Genomic DNA, 26757 nt, shown 5'->3' with positions numbered 1-26757 from the left:
AACCGGACAAAGGCATAAAGAGGCACGCACGCACTTTTGCAGGATCCCGTAAGACAGTGCTGACCAGCTCTCCACAACTATCACTGAATTGCAAAGCCCTAAAGTTGCATCTTCTTTTATTAGAATGGCATAATAACTATCCATCAACTCAACCAGCCAACCGTATCCCCCCCCACCAACACCGACAGCCAATCAGCAGCCTCGATATTTGAGAGCTAATTTGTCACAGTCAGCGGTGTCCCTCCCATTTCTTCCTCTCCCTGAAGTGAGCGTTATTGTCATCCCAAGTCTCCGAGGATGGGTTTATCATTCCTGCTTAGTACAGCACTGGGACATGTGACACACACACACACACACACACACTCACACACACACACACACACACACACACACACACACACACACACACACACACACACACACACACACACACACACACACACACACACTCATGGGCATCTTTCCACCCGCACCAACCACTCTGCAAGCGTGTGATGGCTTTTTACGAGCATTTAATTTTGCTCCTCTTTTCTCTCCATATATATATTCCTCACACACATGCAGACAATGATTGCTGTGTGTGTGCGCCGCTTCCCTCCACTCCGCACTAAACGAACCAATTATGGGTGTTTATGTAGCTTTAATGCGTGTAAGTGTCAGGAGAGAAACATTGCACCGCTCACCACCTAATCAATGAGGCCTTGCATGCTACACCACCCCTCGCTTCTCTCCTCTCTCTCGTCCTCTATCACATCGTTCCTTCCTCCTCGGTCCCCCTCGTTTTCTCCTTCTCTCCCTCCTTCCTTTGCTGTTCAATTAGCGAGAGAGACAGTAGTGAGCTATCAGGTCAATTGGCCATGAAGAGCTCTAAACGGAGCAAAATGGAGGCCGTCACAGAGTTGCTATGCTCAGGACAAGAGGCTGGTCTATTTGGGGTGAGTTTTGATATTTTTTAGTCAGCATTTTAAACGGCGCTGCAGTCGAGTTTCAAAGGATTATTGCAAAGGAAGTTGTACCTGCACTCCAGGATGTGGAGCATCCCTCACTGTAAATGCAGCCTGGTGATATTCCATATTTGTCTAATTGTCAACTTTATTCCCATGAAAAGACCAACAAAAAGCCGATACAGCTGGTTCCTCTGTGCTGTAGGTCTGCACGTTGTTCTCCAAAAACTATTAAAAACACATCAATCAGCCACTTTGATGGGCACTGTATTTTATTTTAAGTCCCACTAAAAACTACATTGCCAAGCTGCTTTGGGAAAGCATTTAGCCTTATTTAGATTTACGCTTTGAGAAAATTGGCTTGGAACTGAGAGCCGCGCACGGTCCAAGGAATTCACAAAGTATTTAGATGCATAAATTTAGTTTTGTTTTTGATATTTTCATGTGCTTTGTTGACGACAGCAAAAATATAAATTGCAGTTAATCCTTTAAAATGCCCATGATTCCACACCCTTTAGCAAAGACCAGTCTTCAATCTATCCAGTAATGTCATTTTGTTCAATTAGATTTTTTTTCCGCTACAGTATGGAGGGGGGGAGGGGGGGAGCTTCAATCAAGACATTTTGTCCTTTATTTCATGTTATTTTTCTACTTTACAGACAATACAAACTGCTGAGTAACTGCAAGGTATCGAACGTACACAATAAATGCTCACAGTCTGGGATCGTTTCTTGGGGATCTTTCCAACCGTAGCCACTAAGAGATTTCCCATTTTCCCCGAAACTGAACCGATGCCCCAGATCTTATTAAGCATGATGACCTATAGTTTCTTCATCTATGTCATAGCAATCTGGGATTCTGCTATCATTGACTGCTGGTTTTTAGTACCACTCTGGCCTCTGGTCACCTTCATCCAAAATGATTCCATGCTGTGTGGTCAGATTTTAAATTCTGGAAGAAGAGAGCACTTTGATCAGTACTTCTTATCAACAGCTACTACTACTACTACTTTCCCTCATGGTGTATACATTTGTTGGGGCTCCACATCTCATTTTTCATGAAACCATCATTACCACACACGGATAAATCCAGGGATACTTTTTCTTGTTGTAAAAACGAATCTGCTATTCCCTTCTGACCGTCATGCCTTTACTCTGCTCTCACCCATCGCAGGTCTGAAACAGCACCAGCTACCGTCTTCCTCAGCTGGTGGCAGAGACGAATGTGGCTCAGCGGGAGCTGCGCCCCCGTGGGTGTTTCGGGCCACCCCGGTGTATCCGAGGGGAACGATGGGGCAGGAACCCCGGTACGGACACGGGTGATAATTTACCGGGCCCAGGTCTCTGTGGGAACCAAGCTGTGATGGATTTTGACGTGGCTGATGATCACTCTTCCAATGAGCGTAATTAATATAATGAAGAGCTACTGAGCATGTGCAGGAGCGTGTGATATATAGAGTGTGCGTGTTGTCATTACTCACAGGTGACAGAGGAGTGTGTGGGGGCTAATGTGAAGAGGGAAGTGTAAGAGAAAGCCAGATATAGGAAAGTGTGAATGAATCAACATAATATTGGAGGATAGCAGGGCTTCTGACGTCTTAGAAATCAAGGGGACACATTGATTAAACTATTTGCACGCCCTTGAACACCACATGTCCAGCTTGGGGCGAGTTACAAAGGCAGGAAGAGTGAGTGAAAACAAGCATGACAAGACAAGCAGGGGCAGATTGAACGGGGTCCTTTCTCCCTCTGATCCTCACTTATATTGTTGACACGCAACCTTTAAACCAGGTAGCGGCTCCATGTTTCACAAACAGCTCACCAAACCCCTACAGAGAGTCTAATGAGGACTTCTTAGTTAGAATTAGCTGCCGGTGTGCGCCGCGCTGTCGTCGTGACATGTTACGTGCTGACCTAGTGTCTGAATTATCTTCACTAACGAACCTAAGTGTAGTCAATGACTCAGGGTGGGGGAATGTTGTCTAAATAACAGGAAGACGACTCGCGTGGGTGTTGTGCTGATGTGCAGACGCTGTGGGTGTGGATACGGCTAAATGGAATGACTATTATTGGAGGGTTCATGTAAAAGAAATCTCACATTACTACTCGGTGAGACGGCTCGTTACGCACTGCTGGGCGAGCTATACCTATATATGAGAATCCAGCCACTAATTTAGCCACACGCCGTTTCACGTGGGTTTGATATGAATCATGCTTCGAGGAGCCCTGCTGCCCCCCCCCTGCACTGTGACCCCACAGCTCTTACTTCCCTAAAGAGCGAGTCGTTAAACAGCCCAGAGGATCCACCAGCATTTGTAATGGAGAAATAATGAACGCTTTGCCGTGGGTATTTTTCACAGCGGCCAGGCTGTTTTATTCTCTAAATGGCAAAGACGGGGGGGGGGGGGGGGGGGGCTTACCAGGAGGGTGAATACCTTCAAAGTCTGAGGATACCAGAAGAAAGAGTAACTTCATCATCATCACTCATAATCATAAACAAACTTAATTTCAGGACTAGTTGGGCTCAGTTTCATGTGGGTGTCCCAATAGTTTCCAGTTCAGTCCACATTTATTTCAGACATATGGGTCCATATAAAAAAAATGGAAAATGAATAAAATTATATTCAATCAGGATTATAATTATTATGATGATCAGGATAAAGGTTGAAGGATGCTTGGAAAAAGTAATAATGCCATATACGTATCTCTCTCAGCTCAGTGTGGCGGACACAAACACAAGTCTCGCATCAAACCGTGAACTCCTGCTGACACACCAGACTGATGTCGTATCCTGGTGTGGACACAATTCAGTGTGGTGTGTCTGGTGTCCCGCCACTGGCTGCCTGGCTGAGTGGGTGAGGCCCTCCGGCTCAGACCGGTTGGCTCGGGACTCGGTCGGCCCTTCGGTCGCTCGCGTCCCCTTCAGACGTCAGCGCAGGCCGGTTTCACCAAGGCTCCTTTACAACCTGCTTTCATGTGTCCTTTAATGAGGAAACCGCCGGCTCAGCAGCCTGCTATAAAACACAGGCAAATTAAAACACCCAAATATGAATCAGCTACGCTGCCTAATTCAGCAGGCCAGGGCAGAGGCGTAGCTCGGCTTCAGCTAGACCTCACGAAGACCAGAGTCTACTGTCTGCAAAGACCACGATGGTGTTGGAGGCGGAAAGATACCAAATCCTGCCTCAAAGTGACCCCCGTCATAGCAAGACGGCTTCTCAATCTGAACCTACTTCTCTTTCTAACCAGATGAAGATCATCTTCAAAGCACAAAGCTAAGGCAAGTGCATACTACCAAAGGAAGAATAATAGTGAGTCACAAGCCCACGACACAACCCCTGCCACCGACGGCCCACCGCAGTCTGCTACAACTGTGGCTGCCACTTAGACGACAGCAGCTCCATAAAATGTCGCAAAGAAACATCAGCCCTCAGGGAAAAAAAAAAGAGCGTAAAATAAAACAAAACCGCATTTGTTTTTTTCCCCTCATTTCATTGTAATGATGGAAATAAGGGCATCATTCTGAGATTAGTGCTGCTATTTCTCCCCGACTGACGTTAAGCGTTATATGAGCGCCTGCTGAAGAGCTTTGGAGAAACAATGGAAGAGTCCACGTTAAATGAATCGGTTAGAACAGCTTCTGAAACATGGATCACCAGATGAGCAGAGGATGACACGGTGTTTAGTTTTATTTTTCTGCTGGTCACCTTACCTGTTGGTATATTTAGATTTCTAATACATACATGGTGAAAGTTAAAAATCAGCTGTAAATAAATTCAGATTTTTGTCACCCCTCATGTTGGAACATGATTGTCTAATCACCATCAGATATGTGTGACTGGGGTGTGGCTTACACAACAAATCAGTGACTGTCTTATCATTGTTGAGCTTGACGAAGGCCTGAGGGACAAAATGTCATCACAAAAAAAAGAGATGCATGTGGAGCCGGAGTGCGCGCCACGTGTTTTGCTGCTCTCCAGTCTGCTTCCAGTGATCAGCGACTCATGGGTTACTTTTGGAGTATTTAACGCCACGCTTATGTTAGCATTTAGCTGAAAGCACCGCTGTGCAGAACCCCTATTTAGTTGTTATTTAGTCTTAGGCTGAAGAAATGACTTCTAGGTCGTGAATACAGTGTGAGCATGAACATGCATTTCATCCTCTGGGTTCATTCTTAAATAAACATGGCTATACAACTCGGATGTTTACTTCCTGTCAGCTGTCATTCACATGCACGGCAACAAGGCAAGGAAATAAACTGGGACACATTGAGAATGTGTGCAACTGAAACTGGTCCATAGAAAGATGGTGATCAATTTTGGTGTGCGTGTTCTCATCACTTAACACTGAGCCACCCTCTTTTTTACTGAACCTAAGTTATCGCTGACAAATATATGTAAGCTCCATTTTCACAATGTGTCAATAACATCAACACTGAAAGATAATTACACAAGCTATAATGAATTATACCAACATATATAACGACAAATGCAACATCTTCAGCAACAAACTGCGGGCTACTTATCTTACAAAACCAGACAAACACCAAATACACAGAACATCTTTTATTTTAGGCTACAGTGTGACTGACGATCTGCTTCACAGAGCAAAGACAAACTGTAAACACTATGAATGAATTTTACTACAAAATGTGACATTCCATTACGATTCCTCTTCAACACTATGCAACAATATGAAATATACACTATGTACATTTGCTCAGAGCAGGGAGGAACCGTCACTTAAACAGATGTCGTACGAGAGAGAGAGAGAGAGAGAAATATGTGAGGACCGACTTTAATTAAAGTCAAAATGGGCAAGAGAAAGTGCAGGACAATGAGAACAACATTGTGTAGTGAACAGTATAAAATTCAAACAGTCTTGGTCACGAAAATAATACTCCGGTGGCTCAATAAGCAGATGTAGACGGTAGAGAAGACAGGTAGGTTCAAAGAGGTTCTGTAACTGTATCAAAATGGCTCGGCACATCGCGCTGCGATGCACACGATGCAAAAGTATACCGATATATATATCACAGTATTTAAATTAGCTCCAGTGGTCGATCCAGTGAGTGAATCTTATCCATGATGGTGACTGAATGACACAAATTCCCTAAAACAGACAAATGTAACAGAACGAGTGAACTCTGATTCCATGGTGTGGCTATCTTACATGTAGTGCTGCGATTATGGGATTTTTTTTATCTCCAGCAGAAAAAGGGGTAACCTAAACTCTCTTGCATTGTCTCTTTCATGAATTTCCCACCACTATGTGAAACTGTACTGTAGTTTTCTTTTCTGTCCTCTTCCATATATCAGGGACAGGCCCAAGTCATTTGGGTAACAGGCAACAAGCACAAACCCAACAAAGCATAAGTCAACTTTTAACCATCATGCAATTATTACTTATCAATCATCTCGAAGAAAAAAAAAAAAAACACATTATCTGCATTGGTACGTATAAACCTGCAGTGCCTCAGCCTAACTCTCATTTTCCTGGCCTCTCAGCCCCAACTGGGAACAGAGTTGCTTTGTCTCTAGATACTGATCTAAGGTCAGTTTTAGCATTTCCCCCCATGTAGAGGGAGGGCCGTGAATTGAAAATATGATTCAGCGAATGCTATGAGGGTACATGTGCCGACATACAGTATGGTAATTGGATCGCAGAGCTGTGCCTGAGGGCAAGGCCTTCGTCTCTCCTGAGCATAGAGGGATAAGGGGCACTGGGGTGTGGGCGTGTGGTTGTGTGTGTGTGCGCGTGTGTGTGTGTGTGTGTGTGTGTGTGTGTGTGGTTGTGTGGTTGTGTGTGTGTGTGTGTTCATGTATGGTAACATCCACTCCATTCACTGTCCTTCCTCCTCGCGTAGGAACTGGAAGACGGATGAGAAGTCCTTGTTAGCGTAGCCACGGGAGCACATGACTCTGAAGATCTGGTGGGCGAGGGAGCCAAGAGGGACGGGCGTCTTCGTGTTGGTGGCAGTGCTTTGAGCCAAACCAAGATCCTGGAAACACATAGAGCGAGAGGGGCAGGGTGTCAGACAGTTGGCCTTACATAATCATCTATTTTTGTTGTTCTAAAGGCTGATATAAGTGACCGTAAGAAAGGAAGTGTGTGAAAGAACCGCCCAGGCTCATGTATGTGGAGCACACAAAGTACACAGATGCAGACTGACCCACACAGAAGAACTAATGCAGTGACAGCTCAATGAAGTGGCACACAATAAGTCACAGATGGGATGTGAAGAGGAGAGCGGGAGTGTCACACAGAGACAAAAGAGCAGTTAAAAGTGCCACTAAGTAAACTATGGGGTTGACAAACTGACAAAAAGAGAGACTAAAAGAAAGAGTGGTACTATCGGAAATTATTACTCAATCAGTAGGAAATGATCAAACAACTTTGATTCATAATTAATCAGGTAATTTATCAAACACCAAACATGCTGCATCCAGCTTCTCAAATGTGATGATTTGCTGCATTTCTGTTTTATCTCATTGTGAATATATATTTTGGATTGTTGGATGGGCTGAACAAGTGATTTGACATCAGCTTGGGCTCTGGGAAATTGCATGCATATTGCATATGCATATTTTTCTGTATTTTATAGACTAAATTGAAAAAAATAAACAAGCAAGACATTTAAAAAAACAACAAAAAACACTAATTTAAAAGTGACACAAATACAGGGAGCAGGTTGTACCTTGGCCATTAGCGTTGTTCCAAAACCACCCTGGTAGTTGTTGGCAGAGGGGACTCCCTCCATGACACCAGGAACTGGATTGTACGTGTCGCTGGACCAGCAACGACCTGAGGACATGTTGAGGATCTTTGCCAGCAGCTTGGGATCCAAACCCAGTCTGGGAAAAGGAGGAGAAGACAGAGGTCAGTATCACCTTCCGACTTGGTAACAGGTTCATTCATGGGTCAATCGTTGGGGTAAAAAATGTTCAAAGTGTACATGTCTGAAGGATGATTTTTACCGATGACTCAGTATGAGGTGGTGAAAACTGCTGGTAACGAGGAAGGAGGAATTATGTTGAAGTTAAGGAGTAAGGAAATTGGACAGACGGGATATAGGAGTGACGATTATGGAATTCATTTTTTTGAAAAAGCAGAGCAATAAGAGGAACGTGGAAAAAAGATGGGTGTGGGGCGGCCGGTGATCGTAGTGACCCCCATTGAACCTTTTGCGTGGCTGTGACCATTCCTCAGTGTTAATGGCTGAAGGCTTTGTAATACTGGCTAATGCAGTATTGATGTTTACCAGCACATCTATCCTTCATCATCCCCTCTTTCATGAAAAAAGAAAGTAGAGGAGGAGGAGGAGAAGTGGTTAAGCACCACAGGGGAGCCATAAACCTTGCTGTCACGTATAGAAGTACGCTCTTACTTCTGCTGCCCCATTTTGCAACAACCCACTTTCATATGCAAGAGGACAAATCCCCTGGCTATGATAAGAAGAAGCAAAAAAAGACAGACAGAAGCAGGGGAGTGAAACAAAGTGCCAAACATTACAGTGGAGAGGGTGTAACTGTAGCGTCTGTGTTGGTTTGTGTAGTGCAGATTTTGTATATTAATGGTTTAAGGGCCAGTGTAAAGTGGACCACATCAAGCCCTGGTTGCCTCAGTTCACTGTTACTTACAGGCCTGTAACTCTATTCTGCTCTCAATATGACTATTAAACCATCATAGGTCCTTAAGGCCAGCAGCCTCCCTCCCTCCCTCCACCTGGCTCTCATTCTGCCATTACTACCGCAGTTTTTATTAGCTGTCTACTAACTAATTAAGAATGGGGATTGCGTTTAAACTCTCTCCATGTCTCACCCTCCTCCCTTACCCATCGTCTCTTTTGTGTACGCACTTGTGTGTGTTTTTTTTTAACAAACTGGTTTGGAAATGTGGCATAAGTGGCGCTGTGAGTGCGTGCGTGCGCTTGCGTGTAAACATGTGTTTTAGCTCGCAACATTTTAGTGGCAGTCTTGCTCATGATGGCTTTTTTAGTTTACGTCTGGAAGCATCCCTCGCCATCCTGCTTCCCTTCCCCTCTGCCTCCTCTCCTCTTCCTCCCCCTCGTCTTCCCCGCTGACACCTCCCTGTCTGAGGACTCAAGGGGACATATGTTTGACATCGCGCACGCACACACCCCCCCCCTCCATCTCTCTGCACACACTCACGCGCGATGCAGCCCCTCCCTGCGTTCTGGGTCAGCAGCTGAAAAGGTTACTGGCTGAGCTACAATAAAGTGCGTCCGAGCGCGCAGATCGTTTGTTATAGCGACCAGAGACGCTGACGGGGAGCTGTTGTCCTCTGTTAACGATAAATCAATGAAGTTCCCCTCCTGCTCCCATCACACACACACACAGACACGCACAACCACTCGTGAGCATTGCCGTGGTTATTAGCTGACGCAGTGGTGTTGTTCCTCGCCCGAGGTAATTTGCGTGGAGAAGAGGACATGTCACGCTTTAACAAGATTGACACGGACAAACACGCAAAGATACAAAACGCGTTGCTGAGCGATGCCGCTTCGCATTAAAGAAACGGGAGAGGGATGGAGATGGGGATAAGAGAGGGTGTTTATGAGCTGGCGCTCTAGCAGGTGGAGTTCATTTTTAAGCGCTAATATCAACGGTGTGTTTCATTGTGATTAGCTTCTCATCCTCGTCTGATGCCACAGGAGAGGAGGCGCAAACCTATCCCATTTATTATTACATTAAAGAGCTAACGAGCACACACACACACACTGCCACAGACACATACACACACACACAGCATTTACTGTCTCATTTATAGCGGCAACAAGCGCGTTTATCACCCAACTTCAATCTTCATCGGAACATATGCTCACAATTTATTTAAAGAGAAGATGTGTGTGTGTGTGTGTGTGTGTGTGTGTGAGTTCATGGGTGTTGTGGCAAACCCATTTCCAACACAAAGGGTTGTGTCTGGTTATGCCCTTCGATTTGCCTGTTGTTCTACTCATAAAACGAATAAATGAGCAAATATGTGTGTTCCCACTTGAGACTGCATGTTTGTGTGCATGAACGAGTGCAGGTACACAGGCCTGCAAGGTGAGCTGTAAAAGCCTCATATCCTTTCCCGGGCCGGTCGCCTTGCTTCTCTTCTTCCCCTCCTTTCATCTTCATGTGCATCATTAAAATCACTGCCGCCTCTCTCCGCTACTCTCTGTGGCTTCTCATCTCCCTCTTCCACTGACTGGTTGGCTGCATGCAGAAATTACGGCAGGGTGAGGAGAGATGAAGGGATTAAGAGGAAAAAAAAATTAAATGAGGAGGTACAGCAAATAGGGAAGAGGAAAGAGAGAGAAAGAAAGGACGGCAGACAGGCAGGGTGTGCACATGGGTTGGGGAGTGTGTGTGTGTGTGTGCTCATAATTGTCATGCGTGGCCATTCCTTGCACTAAGAGAACGTTACGCTCTGTTGGAGACGGCCCGAGCTTCCATCTCAGATCAACAAATTAGCTCCACGAACAGACCTGCGTCTGCGTCTCTGTTCTGGTGTGTGCGTCTGTACATATAGGTAGGTAAAAAAATAACAACACACACACACACACACACTCGCTTGAAGAAAGGGCAGCTCTATCAGTCCCAAGTCCAGCATGATAAAATGTTATTGCCGTTTTCCTGCAAATTGGCTGTGAGTGTTCAGTCTCCTTTGTGTCGGACTGTGTCGTGCATGTGTGTGTCTGTATACGAGAGCGCCCTCTCTGCATAAGAGGCTGGGCCGCAATGCAGCATGGGAGATTTACGGGTGTGAGCTCTCTCTAAACGATGACAGTCTTTGTCAAACCCCATAATAAAGCCCCAGAGATTGGTTAGTAAGAAAGGGGGGGAAACATCAACCACACACACACACACACACACACACGCGCACCATGCATGTATGTACACACACACAACACACACACACACACACACACACACACACACACACACACACACACACACACACACACACAATCAAGCTGAATAAGGGGTCAGTTTTGCATGAAAAAAAGAATCATTCACATTCAAAGTGAAGGGATGCAGTAGTTAGTATTCTTCTCCTTTTTTCATAGGCATATGTTATAATGATGTGCACAGTGAGTAGAAGCTGTTGTAGTTTGGGAGAAAACTGCTGTCTTCAGTGTCTGTCGCTGTGTGTGTGTGCATTTCAGAGACAGTGTGGCAATGTGTAAATCTGTGTTGCTCCCTTAATGCCTCCATATTTCAGAGGCCTAGTGGGGGGATTTATGTGCAACTGCTCATGCCAATTTTCCTCCTCTGTCTCAGCACAGATAAATCAGCTGCACTAACACAGCTGCACTGTGAGAAGAGCAATTCGCTTACACGCTCGCACTCAGACACACACCCAACTGGGTGCTTAGACCATTTAAGTTGCAAATCCCATAAAAACACATAATACAATCACGGGGAACAGAGGAAACAGTCTATTATTGACAGGGAAATACATAAATAAAGGAGATAACAAATCCACAATTCTAAAGGTGAAATACTAATGTGATGGCGCATGTAAAATCTTTCATGTGACGACTAACTGATATGAAGGCCTAATTTACTCACCTCAGCCGCAAAAAGGGGAGATTCTGACTCTGCACTGCAACGAGACTTGAATGCTAAGATGCTTGTTTCACGACCGTTCTTTGAATCCTGAGGTGAGTCTGATATTTCAAGTCATATCAAAATGTTTTGGTCGGAGACAAAAGACTCCATATCCCATCATTCTCAGCCTTTGTGCCATGATGAATGTTGGCATTTCTAGGCAGTGTTCGGGTTGACAGGGTTATGACAGGATACTGGTGAGAGCTCAATCAACAGATGTAAATCAGAGTCTGTGGCTCCACCCCCTCATCCATCTCTCTCCAGCAGAGACTCTGGGCAGGGCTGACCCCTTTGTGCTACCATAAACCACACACACACACACACACACACGCTTTCATTTCCAAACCTGTATTGAAGTACTAAATTACTGCCACAGTAACAGCCATATCACTGGTATAGTAATTGTTTTTATAGTGACGGCTATATCTAAGGGCTAGGTCAAAGCTAAATTCATACACAGCAAAAATGTGGAAGCCTCAAACATGCCACCTTTAAATTAATGGGGATTATAACCAAGTGTCTTCATTTTGTTCACTCAGGAGGAAAAGCCTGCTGCTGCACATCCCTCAACAAGAAAAAGGAACTGAAGAAACTTCACATATAATTACACCTCACTGTGCTACATCTTCATGGTAAAAATATATAATAATTAGATGATATTCCATTTAAATAGTTGGTATACGTTTTAAGTTTGGGATATCTCCTTTTAATAGCCCACACAGGTTTCCGTGGATCAGACCGTCTGCGCTCTAGCACGAGCTGTTACAGCTTCATTAACCTTTCCAATGCACATTAGTGTTTCAGCCTTGCTTTTACCTCCAGGATAACAGGCATGAAGCAGCTTAGCGCAGCACTCGCTGATAGTACCTGATGCCAAGGTTCATGGTCTCTGCGGTCCCAATCATCCCGATGGCCAGGAGCATGTTGTTGCAGATCTTAGCTGCCTAGAGATGATTGACCAAAAAGAAAAAAAGCATGTAAGAATGTTTAGTGTGTGCATATGAGGAGGTTTGCAAGACAACATGTAATACAGAATGTAAATACATTTAAAGGTTTATAATAAATCATAATCATATGATGATCCAGCTTTGAAACAGACTTGAATATGCCTCAACAGTGGCTCCCTGGGGAGATCTTTATCTGGGACATTTTGTATGAACATTCCTGGATTAGTTTGGTGAAATCTTTATTTTAAAAAGTTATATTTGAATATTCAAGACGCTTAGGACAAATTGTTCCCTTATGCTTGAGGAAAGATGGTCTGTCGCTCTGTGTAACAAATCTAAATGATCAACATAATTTTTCATGAAGAACAACTGTAATGTGGAGCCTAATGTGAAGCAGAATTTAAAGTCAAAGATCTCTGTATGTTGAGGTTCCTTACCATTAGCTATAGAAGACTGTGGCTTTAATGGTCTCCTTGAAGACAAAACACTTTGTTTTTGTGCGACTCAGATGAGACTGAAGGCAATTTGGTGTTTTCATACTTTCTAGTAAAATGTCCTTCATGTCTGATGACTTCCTCCAGATGGATAATTACAAAACAAAACTTGTGTTTTTCTTTTAAAGAAAGCCACAAATTATGAATGTTCATATGAGTACGTGTTTTATACTGTATTTTGGGGGTATGTATATATTTGAGTTACTAAAATCAGAGTGAAAGTTTGTATATGTGAGCGAAGAAGCCGTTTATGGCGTGTTTCTCATGATGCGTGAGTGTGTTTGCATGCATGGGTCTTTACCTGTCCGGTGCCAACCTGTCCACAGTAGATAACATTGGCTCCCATGCAGGTGAGCAGCTCCTGCGCAGCGTTGTATTCCTCCTCCACTCCACCGACCATGAAGGTCAGTTTGGCCATACTGGCAGCCCCAACACCTAAACACAAAACACGTGTGTTAAAGTTAACTGAACACACACTGTGCTTGATAGTACACACACACACACACACACACACACACACTCAACATATCCACCCATAGTCCAACCCAAACTCATGGGCCTGCAACCCACTGCGTTGAAGAATGAGTTAAATCTATGACACTAAAAAGTGCAGAGGGATCATATTGTGATCAAGCACAAGTAAACAGGTATAACGAGAATCTATGGATTTGCCACACAAAAGCACATCATATATCAACCACTTGACTGTTTCAACACTACCAACTGTGTCTCAAAGGTCAGCTGTGCACTTTGCCGAGTGTGTATTTGTGTGCGTTGGACTCATGGTGGGACAGGCGTGTTAAGTAGTGGTGCACCAGAGGGACAGAGGTATCTTTAAAAGCCGATTGTTGCCATCATCTTCTGCACAACCCTCGTGGGAGCCCTTGCCTTTTGTCCTGTCACCCTTACTCTCTCTCTGTCTCACACACATACGCATACACACCAACAGCTGTGCCTGAGGCCAGCCCCCCTCATGGGGGTATCAGTGACAGGCGTGAGGGGTAATTAACTTTACACTTTATCATGTTCAATTAGGCGTCCCTCCCCATGCCTGATGGCTTAAGGAGCGTGCCATGTTGTGGGAGGCAACCTCACCCCCCCCTCCCCCTTGCCCACTCCACAGGGTCTTTAATGCAGAAATAACCCATTTTCAGACTTGGTTGGTCCCAGCCGGCCTCTGTAATGGCTGTGTCCCTTAAATGCTTCATTGAAACATTAACACACGGGAAAAAAATCTGCTATTCACACACTCACACACGCATGCATGCATGCGCACGTGCACACACACACACACACACACACGGAGAGAAAACAAAATATTTCTCCTCTGAAAAGAAGACTGGTCTCTGTTATTTTCTACCAGTTCTTCATTACGTTGATCTGTTGTATTTAAAAGCCTCTCACACAAAGACTCGATGGCCGTCTCTGATCTTTCACTTGTTCATTTATAAAGCCATTCTGGGTAAACTCCCATTGTACATTTGCACTTTGATTGCACAGAAGTCTGACTCAATCCCCGATTGAGATCACAAGATATGTTCACAGTGGTCGGACTGAAATGTGAAAGAAAGCTTTTATGTGCTCCGTCCCCTCATTCGGGATAGCCTTCAAAAGACTCAAATTAAGATAATTGGTTTCTCTGCTTGATTTTAAAGCTCTTTTAAGCATGATGGTGAACCAATCGGTTAATACATGTCACTATATTTTAATATTTTCACACGCGAATATATTATATTTATTTATTTTTTATTTGTTTTCTTGTGGTTGTTGTTGTCTGTACATGTTAATGTAGCTGTCTTGGCTAGGTCACTCTTGTATAAGAGTCTTAATGGGTCCTACCTGGCTAAATATTGGATAAATAAATAAAAAAAATAGAATGCTGACTTCACACACACAATACTTAAGAAGTACTGTAGCAGTCAAAAGGCTGTGATCATGCATGCAAATTAAAAGACGTTTCAGTCCTCTGAAAAACAGAAAGGATTAAAGAGAAGAGGGGGAGAGAGACAGAGAGTGAGTTCAAATGTCTCTTTAGGGTGTCGTCTGGCTCTAATGAAAGGCCACTTAATAGTGAAAGCCTAATAATGTTGGTGTTAATAATTAAAAGGGAATTACTGCAAAACAGCTGAAATCTCAATACAAGTCTTCACTGCGGAGGAGAGGGAAGGGAGGAGACGTACTGTATATTTCTATGACCCATAAATATACATCTCTTTTCCCCCTCCCCCTTATTTAATTGGCTGTTCTGTTGTCAAGTGTATGATGATGCCACTATACTGTGTGTGTGTGTGTGTGTGTGTGTGTCAGTGCTGAGCTGTCAGCAGGTCATTAGGGCCACATAATGAAGCCCAGAGCCCTCACTGCGGCAGCTGCCTATGGACCACGGCAAACACACGCTCAACATAAGGACGCCAAACACACCAATCATACACACATATGGTTCACAGACATGGGACATGATGGATTCAGCTCCTTTATTGACACTTACATATTATCTCTTTAAATCTCATGTTTACTTCTGACTTTATCTATTTGAAGTTTTAATTTTAGTTTAATATTGTTAAGATTGTTGGACACCATTGTCATCATACACCAATGTACTATACAATACACAGAGCTTAAGATGTCATAGAACTGTTCTCGACAATGCTATCATTAGAATTTTGAAGAATAGATCTATAATAACTCACCTAGAGTTTTGTTGAATTCTAGTTGTAAAAGTCAAATTCATTGTATCACTTTGCCACGACTTTAGATTTCATTTACTAGTTTGTAAGCTTCAGGCTGAGCTTCCCCTATGTCACACACAAATACAAACACACACACACACACACACACACACACACACACACAGAAAGAGCAGGGGCACAACTGTGCTGGTTCATTAGTGGAGATCACTATTCGCGGACGACTAAAGAGGTAGATTATTGATAACACAGTCAACGTGCTGATCAATATATCTCACCGAGGAGAGAAGGGAGGAGAGCAAGACAAAAGAGAGCGAGAGAGAGCGAGAAAGAGAGAGAGAGCAAGAAAGAGGGAGGGAGAGAGATACAGAGACGACAGCAGTGAAAGAAAACGATCTTTCTCTTCCTACCTCCCAGCATCCCCCCATCTCTCCCTCCCTCAAATTAACTAATCACCCATAATAAGCTCTTATGATCTGTAGTGGATTTCTATAGGCAGTGACACCGGGATGATGGAAGATTCTTGTTGGTGGAAGAATAACACATCATTAGCATAACAATGTGCGTGTGTGTGTGTGTGTGTGTGTGTGTTAGGGGTGTCAGTGAGTCTGTTTTTGCATGGGCAAAAATGCGTGTGTGTATGTGTGTGTAATTCTATCATAGCGTCTATGTGTGTGTGTGTGTGTGTGTGTGTGTATGTGTGTGTAATTCTATCATAGCGTCTATGTAGTGTGTACACTTCTATCGTGTGTGTGTGTGTGTGTGTGTGTGTGTGTGTGTGTGTGTGTGTGGGGACATCCCGTTGTCGGACTGGTCCTGTCAGAGACGGATTAAAGAGGAATCCTAATGAGGCTTCCTGAGCGCCGGGCCGGCCGGCTCATCCATCCCAGCGGGAGTGACAGTCCTGGATCGTTAGCACTGCACAACTACACAACGCCCTCTGGGGGGGGACAAGGTGTGTGAATGTGTGTGTGTGTGTGTAAGGGGTTGGGGGCACCTACTGTATGATAGAAGATACAGGGTTGAGCGAGGGAGAGGAAAGAGTAGAAGTGAGATGTAAATCCTAAAAGGGCATTCACAGGGGATGAAGTTATGTATAAAATGCCACAGCAAACACTACATTATATATATTTATACCTCCAGTATAAAGAAAAAAGTTGAATGTCTAGCAGGCAAACCTTTCTTAGGGAATAATTCCCTTGGGAAAGAAACACCTCTCTCCTCGGTTAGATTCTCTCATACAGGTCCCCAGTTTTGGTTGGCTGAGTTGTGGGTGCCCACCTCCTCACCCCCAAATCACCCAATGAAAATATTCTCAGAGCATGCAGAAGCTGGCTGGGCTATTAATGAGCCACTCTGTGGCTTCTACTGTGTATAGTGAAAGGGTTAGGAGAATGAAAGTGGCTCCTATAATATGCTGTATGGTGGAAGGAGATGCAGTGCATATCAGTGTCTGTGAGTGTGCATCTGTAGTTGTGTGTGGCCCGTGCAAGTTCACTTCCATTTAATTAAAGACACATATAGACATCTCCTTCATCTGATCTCCTCTATTAACAAAATTCAAGTTAATTAGCAGGCAATCAAGCGCCATTAGGACAGATGCTCGGCAGCAGGCTACGACGGCAGGCATCAACCATGAACATGAGAGGCAGAGACTGGTGGCGTGAAGGCAAAGGAAGATCAGAGAAACGACTTTGGTTTGGCCTGTTTGTAGTGAACACTCAATTCATTAGCACTTCTTTCATTACACACAAAAGAATCAACCAGAGCAATTCATGACATCCTTACAACCTTTTAAACCGGGGCTCTTTTGAAGTGGTGCATATATGTACAAAGTAAGTGAGAATGTCTGTGTACATGTGCATGCAGTATCACTGTGTGGGTTCCTGTGTACACCAGGGACAGGTGCAGATCCCAGAGCCAGGCCGCCAATAAGACGTCAGTCGGAGCTTCTGAGGCCATGTCCCAGAGTTACGAGCCCCATGTAAACCAGTAGGCACTTTTTATTGGTGGTGGGTTTAAATTAAACTACATTTGTGAATATGAGGCTACGCAAACAACACAAACAGTCACAGACACACACACACACACAGAAAAAAAGGGATGTTCCCAGAGTTTGGTAATGAATGACGCATTTGACAACGAGCCACAACCAAGCTTTTTTTCTTCCTCCCAGAGAGAATGCCGAAAAAACACTTTGTGCAGAAAACCTCTTATATCTTTAGAGCTCTTCCAAACACCTCGTTTCCTAAAATGATAATGTTAGTGTTTTTACTTGTCACATCTCCAAGTATAGATCTCATTGGTGCAAACAAACTCTGGTTTTGGCAGTACACTACATTGTTTGCTACCAAGTTCTTAACGATATGCACATGTAAAGTTTTGGCTCGACTGACAGTCAGCTATACTTCAGACTGAAAAGAGCCTTTACACTTAATAGTGTAACAGCCTCAAGTCAATGGGAGTTGACTGCTTGCAGGGAAAGCCAGAGGGGGTAGGATGTTTACAGGCCAACAACGCAGCCTCATGTGGTCCACCATTATAATTACACCCCAGGGTAGATCTTTTTCTCAAACAAATTAAAAACCCAAACAGTCCCCGTAAAAAGCATAACGGATATCGGGTAAATATGTGAAACGGTACGCGTTTTACTCAATTCGCTCACACACACTTGAAATCAGAACTTTCAACAGTTTATCTGCCAACTTTGCTAATGCTGCTCCGCTATGTTAAAAACAGACTCTTTATCGGCATCAGTTAACGAGCGCAGAGCCATGAGAACTGACTCCTGCACAAAAAAACGCTCCATGAGAACCTCAACTGGAGAAATTTGGGGGTTTTGGAAAAACTTCTTCCGGAACTTTAGAAGAGTTAATTCAGTTTGGAGAATCAACATAGTTCCTTGTAAGTAAATGTTACTACAGCCTTAAGGGTTTAGTTTGCAATGCCTGTCCATTGACCACCAGGCCAGCCCTCATCATCATCATTATCATCATCATCATCATCATCAGTAACTGCTCTATCCCGTAGGGGAGATGCTGGTCAATGGCAGGTGACACAGGATGGAGGGAGCGGGAAAGGTCCACAATCAATCCACTCTCTGGCCCAATGAGACTCATCTAGGAAGAAGTGAGTTAATAATGATTCCCAATGAGGCTGTTATAAGGCAGGGACACAGACAAACACATGGGCATACATTACACACACTCACATGGTCGCGGTGCAGAAACTGACCTACATACAGACAGAATGCTAATTCGCTTTTAGGCGAGTGACACTCAATGTGACGTTCAGGCTACATTGGACAGACTTTTTGTCTGCTCACTATTTGTACACACACACGCACACGCGCACGCACGCACACGCACACGCACACACACACACACACACACACACACACACACACACACACACACACACACACACACACACACACACAGCAGATGACATACGGGCAGAGATGTGAGAGCCAGTCCCCAGCTGCTGTGGGTCTACCCCCATCTGGAGCCCAGGCTAGAGCCCCCCGTCACCACCCCTCCATCATCTCTGGTCACTTTACCTCCCTACACTCTCCCTCCCACTGACCCCTCCCACTCCCCCTATGTCACCAGAGCCCGTCAGTGAGTGGCTTGTTATGCTAATCTAGTCTTTGGACCACTGACGCGTTTCTAGTACGGGTAGGCCATCAACTTGACAGACTGCGACAGCACCACCCCCTGCCCATCCAACCTGATTCCTTAACTCAGTGTCAGAGAATCATCACTAAACTGCCTTCAGGGCCGAGTGCTCTTCTGCTCCTTTCTCTCACCAGACAAACCAGTGGCAGGTTTTGCAAAGACAAGTTAGACTGCTATTTGGATTTGTTACTAAGTCCACTAAAAAGAAAGAAGTATCCATAGCATGTACTCTACTTTTTGCTAAAATGACCTGTGACACCACACCTGTCAGTGATGGGACAAAATGCCAATAATTCAGAACTTTCAAAATCTCTGCTCCTTTTCAAAATCTCTGCTCAATAGAGAGTTAAAAAAATATTAAGGTTGCTTAAGTAGGGACAGTAAAAGAAACACAAAAACAGTTAATACAAATACTAGTTGCAACTATTAGTTCATCAATCGATTATAAATGATTTGGCAACATCAACTCAGACTAAAGGAAATTGTGACATGTTTTTACTCTTTTCAGACTTTTTAATAAAAATAATAATACATAGGTTTTATATAGCATTTTTCTAGGTGCTCAAAGATAGCAGTCGTAGTTAATACTTGATGATTCCAAAATAATTCCTTGGAAAGAGAGTTCCTGTAATAATCTTAGGGTTTTTCAGTTAAATAAGTGTCTGTGACTATAGCCAAATTATGTAACACAATGGTGATTTAGCCTATGGCCCATTGACAGTGTATTGCAATATTAACATGTGTGCAGTATTACAAACTGGTTGTCTGTGGCAACATTGGCCGGAAAAAAATATACTGTTAAGTTACTGTTAATGCTAATGTGAAACACGGCTTCAATGTGTCTCCAGAACAAGACAGTTGTAATTTTCAAAACTTTTTGACAGCAGATCATGTTGAAATATTGTAGGGAGTAATGGAAGCAGAATGATAATGTGAGCTACAGGTGTCAGGCTGCACAACTCCAACTTCTCAGCAAGGTAAGCTACCTTCCCTTTCATTGTTTACAAACTCTTGCTGTATGCAAAATTAAATGTTAAACTAAACAGCTTTGGGGGACCAGTGAACTGAAAACTAAGGACTTTCTGAATGTATTGTAAGTCTGACTAAACAATAGTCAAAGTTGATTTTTGTGGAAGAAGCCCCAGGTCCTGTGTGCCTGGAGGGAACCGCAGAGTCTATATTAGTCAGCAAAGAAGTGGACTGGCAGCATTGATTGATGAACAAACTGGTGCCAGCATTGGTTTGAACAAGCTCCTACAGGCTGGAGGATGACGTTCAATCTGTCGGCAAATGACACACTGCAACACTCGGGCTTCAGTTGATGTGGTATGGATATGATTAGAGTGGTGTTGAGACTCAGCCTAAAGAGGTAGTTAGCTGAGGATTATAAGACCTCGCAAACAAGCAACATCAGCTCGAGTGCCTATGGTCCCACAACGGCTAGGCTCCTTTTCTGCTTTCATTTGCACCGATAGCTGACTTTCCCAGCGCTGGGAAAACACAATGAAAGGTTTTTTAGGGCCTTTTTAAAGCCATCGTCCGTTAGCAATGTGGCAGCCCACCATGGGCACACAGACACAAACGCAGGCATTCTGGGTAATTACTGCTAATGACCCCGCCGCTTGTTCGCCAGACCTCCTATTTTTGCCATCACTGTGCCAACACCCTGGGCCTGTGACATCAGAGCTTGTTTTGTTGTGGGTCAACTTTGCATGCGGACGCTTTTAATGACACCAGACAGTGGTAGAAGTGTGTGTGCAAGCAAATGTTAGCATGCCTGACGGACCAATGTCTAAGTTAATATAACTATGTCTGTGCAGGAAAGTATTTGCACAGAGATTACCACTCTGGATGGAAGTACGTGTGTGTGTGTGTGTGTTTGTGTGTGGGGAAGGGGGGGGGTTAAAGCCAAGACACTGGTCATGTGCAAGAATGAAAGCCAGCCCATGAGAAGAAAGTGAAAGGTTTTTTTTCTGATTGCCCAAAAAAGGGTTATGACTCCGCTATTCAGATCCCACGGTTGGCTGCCAAACCTCTAGTGACGCACACAACATACATACACACATTTCTGTGTTGAATACGCCACCTCACACACACACACACACCACACGTATAAGAAAGGATTCATTTTATCTCAAACGAAAATCCGAACTTAAAAACAAACGCAGAAAACCACAAGCACTGTGTCTGCGTAAGTTAAAGACTGAGGGGAGATCATCGTGTGTGTGTATTCTTATCCTTAGTGAGCAAAATACATTTGACAACGCCTTCAATATTCTCAGTTAAAATCCAACGCATCCAATAAACATAATCATTATATTGGTAAAATATAATATAACCATTTTGCCATATTATTTGGTGTCTCTTGATTCTGAGATAGGTGTTTCTTAAAACTGAAATCACATGATGAAGTATTTTTTATTTACCATTATGTGATATCCTGTTCCATTTGTGGACATACAGTATTAATACTAGAACTATTGAGAGCACTATCGTCACAGAGCTGAGCTGCTGTCACCCTTACTCTTGCTGTGCACACATAAAAACACACAAACCTCATGAGGATGACAATGCCCTATTTGGGTAGGGTGCCATCTCCTGGTTGGAACGGAGCATGTAACCCACATCCCACCCAGACATGTGGAAACTTGGAGGGGGGGGGGTTGCCACATGCTGAAACGCTTTTTCATGACCTGTATGTCTCCATAGGTTTAGCCTGGCTTATCAGGGTCACACCATCACCACCAACTACCATTCCCTCTAGCTGAGAGTGGGGCTGGATGTCCAACTGTTTGCACTGTAGAGCAGCAACTAAGCATTTATTTTATTATCAATCATTTCATTCTTTTTTTATATTAATAAAAATGAATAATAAACTACTGAAAATGTCCCATAATTCCTATGTGACATCCTTAAATTAAGCGTTTTGTCAGAACAACACTCCAAACCCCAAAGATGTTCTATTTACAATAATATAAAACAGAACATCCTTACATTTCAGATGCTGGAGCTGTTGAATGTTTGGTACTTTTGCTTCATAAATGAGTTGATTATCAGAATTATAACTGATTCTTGAAATCAATTTCATCTATTGTGAACTAAACTAGCTGTATGCACTTAAAGATATGACTAATGGACGTCTCGAGGTGACACACGTGGGCGGGTGCTTGCAGCATATGTGCATGTGTGTGTGAAAGACGAGTGCAGAGCTAGTTGCAGAGACCAGAGGTAGGTAAATCATTGGTCATCTCAGGCTAGTAAAATAGGCTTAGTTAAGTGACAGGAGAGGAAGAACCTTCACAGAGGACTGCACACACAAACTGTGCACTGTCTATAGTATGTAAACAGCGTGTGTGTTAAGGGAGAGTTACAGGCTTAACGCTCTGATCTCGGTTCTGCAGACGCCAGCTGGTAAACATGCCAGTATGGGCCAAGTCTGTGTTTGCATGGGCGAGGGCGAAACTGCACTGTGCATTGTGGATGAATTGAAGATTGCCTAATAAAAAGCAAATGATGTATTATCAGAGTTAGTAGTCAGATGTGCAGGAGTGTGAGGATGTTGCTTCATACCTGAATGAAAAGAATTTTGTGTGAGCGAGAAAGAGAGAGAGATGGACAGTTTTACTGCGATGTGTCTCCTTCATGTCTTATCTCCCTCCTCTCCTCTCCTGCACTCTGTGAGGGCAGATTCTCTCCTCTTTATGACTCTTTATCTGACATGAAAGGCACTAACATGGGATACCCGCCATTATGGCTCCATCAACATGAAAAGCTCTGACACAGGATTCTCCACTGCGTCTCAGCCCATTAAGGAAGACTGGTGATCCTGTGCTCTGTCAAGGAGCCGTCACAAGCAGACAGCACCAACATAATGAGGACTTAAAACCTTAACCTTGCCTTTAAGACCCCTGGTCGAAAGCAGCAATAAAACCTCAAGAGGGCACCTACTGGCTGGCCCGCTCAGTAATTACAACCCATGTCCTAGCGCTAACCCAAAAGGTCCCATAGTTTAGATATACAAAAGAGTGTAAGATAGTTAAGAAGTAAGGCTGAGGGGTCAGAGGCCTAACAAAATGATTGGTATCCTCAAATGAACAAACTAGCAGTCCGATTCTGATTTTAAAATTCTGCCACCTCCAACTACTCTCTGCCTGAACAATGGTAATCGTCTTAAAGATGGAAAAAAAAGACAGCTTGAAGCAGAAAAAATATTATATTACAATGTTCGAGCTATAGAATCACAAAATCTACAGAGATGCACATCCTTAATAATTTGGGTGACACATTACCTCCCGACACCGGGGCATCCATGAACACTGCACCCATCTTCTCTGCAGCGACTGCCATCTCTCTTGAAACAGCAGGGTCGATGGTGGAAGAGTCAATCAACAGTGTTCCCTTCTTCACTTTCCTGAAGATGGCAAGACAAGGAGCATGAAAACTTTGTGTACATTGCATAAAATAATCTTTGTCCAACAAAGACTTGCTCTTTTTTTTTTTTTTTACATTAAACACGCTGCAATTGTGGGGTTTCTTTCTTATAATATATAAAGAAGTAGGGGCAGGGTTGCAAGAGAGTCACACATGGAGTCTGAGGTAGTAAAGTTTGCTTACTTAAGGATGCCATTTGGGCCTGTGTAGACTTCAATGACATTGGGACTGGAGGGTAGCATTGTGAGGATGCGGTCTGCTTTCTCCGCCACATCTGCTGGAGAATCTACTACCTGGATATTGGACATCATCACAAAATATTATCCCATTATCAGCACAAAATAAACATCATCATGGACAAATTGGAAGTTATAGCTTGTTATTTTTGACAACCTGTCATCTCGGAAGCTCATTTATTGGCCGAAAGTGCAGTGAGTTTCACTATGAATAGGTGATAAAAGCTTGCAAATACTTGTCAATAAGGAGTGCGTTCTTGGCTGACTTGGCCTATTAAATGTCCAATTTTATTCGCTATGTATTTGCTACATTCTATTAAATGTCCAAACATGTCCATGTGTGATGTGTTACTGAGTGTTACCTGGGCACCGATGTCCTGCAGCTCCTTGCAAGACCCAGGGAAGACATCAGTGGCAATAACGGGATAACCGTTTTTTAACAGGTTTTTGGCCATAGGACTGCCCATGTTTCCCAGACCAACAAACCCAACTGGTGTTTTTGAGGCCATCGATCGCACTATGGGAGAACAACAAAGATGCCATCAATTCAATCTTATTTATAGTGTCATATCACAATAAAAGTTATCTCAGGACACTTTAAAGATAGAGCAGGACTCGAGCACGCTCATCATTAGAGGTGTGAGGAAAAAATGTGAGAATTGTTTTTTTAAGTCCTGAGCAATAAAACACATTACAATCATGAATTTCTTGACCAACGGAGGGGCTTCACATAGTTTCTACCTGTAAAAACATAATTTCACTTCTGATTGTGGTGTTGTAGTAAATTTGATTATACTTAGTGAATAAAGGGAAGGTACTTTATTTGTATAAATCATTTTAAACATATAGGGAATTCAAAGTTCTTTACATATAATGAGGTCAACTTTCCACCATGAGTAGTGTTGTGAAAAACAAGTCGGGTCAAATGGCAGTGAAAAGCAACGGAAAGAACTGCTATCGTAATATTTTCCAAGAAGGAATTGCTGTTATCAGAATCAGTAACAACAGAGTGAATCTTTCTGCTGCGACTTACGACGTCTGGCCAGGCAATTAAACACTGCTGGCTCAGCCAAGGTCCAGCCAGGTTAACAGATACTGTGGTGACTCTGGAAGTGAACCAGCCAGACTACAACAACAGGATTAGGCCTGGACCGTGAAGCCCAAACAGAAAGCCCTGTCTATAATTCAACCAATCCTTCAACATGTACTGAAGATACCACATTACTAATAACCTTGTTACAATGCTTTTGACAATTCCTTCAAGAGAATACAGCAACACTGAAATTACCATAGAAATTACCACTGTTATGATCTATGAAATAAAAACAATAATTGAATATATGCTTCTTCTAGATGAAGCCTTGGTGCTCTGTGTGTCTTGCAACATTGCAGCCAATAGTTTTTATAACACCAGTCTTCCCTAAACTGAGTTGAAGAAGGAAATCATCCATTTTGTTTATTTATTATCTGTCTATGAATATATGTTTATGTTGATATACTAATAATATAGCTGACTATGTTCACACAAGTAGGTCAACCCATTTGAAGTGGTTCCTGGCATAACTTCACGATGGACTTTGAAACTGGCGGTACAGGACTGGGACAAGACCACGTACTTTGTAAAGGCAGTACCACGGGGGGAAAGGGAAAGCATTGTATGTGGGCCTTTTGGACCTTCACAGGAATTATTGTAGTAGTCAAATTCAACAATAACAATGCCAGTATATGTAAAAGTAAAACATACTAACACAACTATTTGAACACCAGAGAGTTACACGGAGTGAAGAAAGGACCAGTTTAACTATAATATCGTGTCAGTGTTCCCTAGATTGCAAGTAGCATCTTAACTAGGATCATTCAAATATTCCCTGTTGCTGACTCAGACAAACATAGTTGTATTGCTGGAGGGACAGAGAGGAGAAACTATGATAATATTACAACCCTAGGCTAATTCATGAATGTGTGAAATGAAGAATAAATGGCTGTGTTGAGTTACAACACCTAAAGCAGACATGACCAGAACCCATCTTATCTTCCCATTTTACCCCATCATCCCGAACTCTATAAAGAGGGCAGTGTCAATTCAAATTAGCTAGCCATTGCTACAAATGTCATGAAGCACGTTGACCAACATGATGCTTGACTGAACCCCACACAGCAGGTGGCCAGCTCAGGGGACACAGTGTCCGGACTGTCACACTTAACTAACGCGAGTAGTTAAGTGTTCATACTTTCTTCAGATGGCTAACAAGCTAGCTAACGAGCTGGAGCAGAGAATGCTCCGCTTGTCTTTTCCTCTGAACACAGGGGGGGGACGGCAAAATGACAAGATAAGCATATACGTTACCCGAAGCAAGGTCGACATGCTTATTCCACCTTAACAATACATTTCGCGACCCTCTAAACAACGCAGCCATGCTTCTTTCCCCTTGACCTCGGCGTACGGTGACAGCTGTCAAGCCAGGAAAGCCCAACTGAACAGTTTATGACGGACTGTGATGTCGGCCAATCGCAATGCTCGCTGAGCTTCCTCAGCCAATGGGAACGAGGCAAAGGCGGGATATCCGGTGCTGTTACCTCATGCCCTTTAGCCGCGTCTGTGAGTGTAGTTTCCACTCCAAATGAACAAAAACCTATAACTTATAGATTTATCAGCTTTAAATTAGCTATATGGTGTGTATTTTGCCTTGCAATGAACGGTAACGTTACATAGTTTGCGCGCA

General features: G+C 43.5%; 1 protein-coding gene across 1 annotated transcript; it reads right to left on the bottom strand.

Moving 5' to 3' along the window:
• Nucleotides 1–5493: 5493 nt before the first annotated feature.
• Nucleotides 5494–26503, bottom strand: hibadha (3-hydroxyisobutyrate dehydrogenase a). The gene is made up of 8 exons (XM_084032736.1): nt 26382–26503; nt 24397–24551; nt 23982–24091; nt 23657–23778; nt 13305–13438; nt 12430–12506; nt 7641–7797; nt 5494–6944 (listed from the first exon to the last, which is right to left on the bottom strand). Exons 1-8 carry the CDS (start codon nt 26449–26451, stop codon nt 6786–6788), a joined length of 984 nt encoding a protein of 327 aa, XP_083888862.1. The 5' UTR covers nt 26452–26503; the 3' UTR covers nt 5494–6785.
• Between the last annotated feature and the right edge of the window lie 254 nt (nt 26504–26757).

This window comes from Eutrigla gurnardus, assembly GCF_963514095.1.
Source record: "Eutrigla gurnardus genome assembly, chromosome: 17".
Taxonomy (NCBI): domain Eukaryota; kingdom Metazoa; phylum Chordata; class Actinopteri; order Perciformes; family Triglidae; genus Eutrigla; species Eutrigla gurnardus.
Note: the sequence above shows the minus strand (reverse complement) of the source record. Positions and strands in the feature narration are given on the sequence as shown.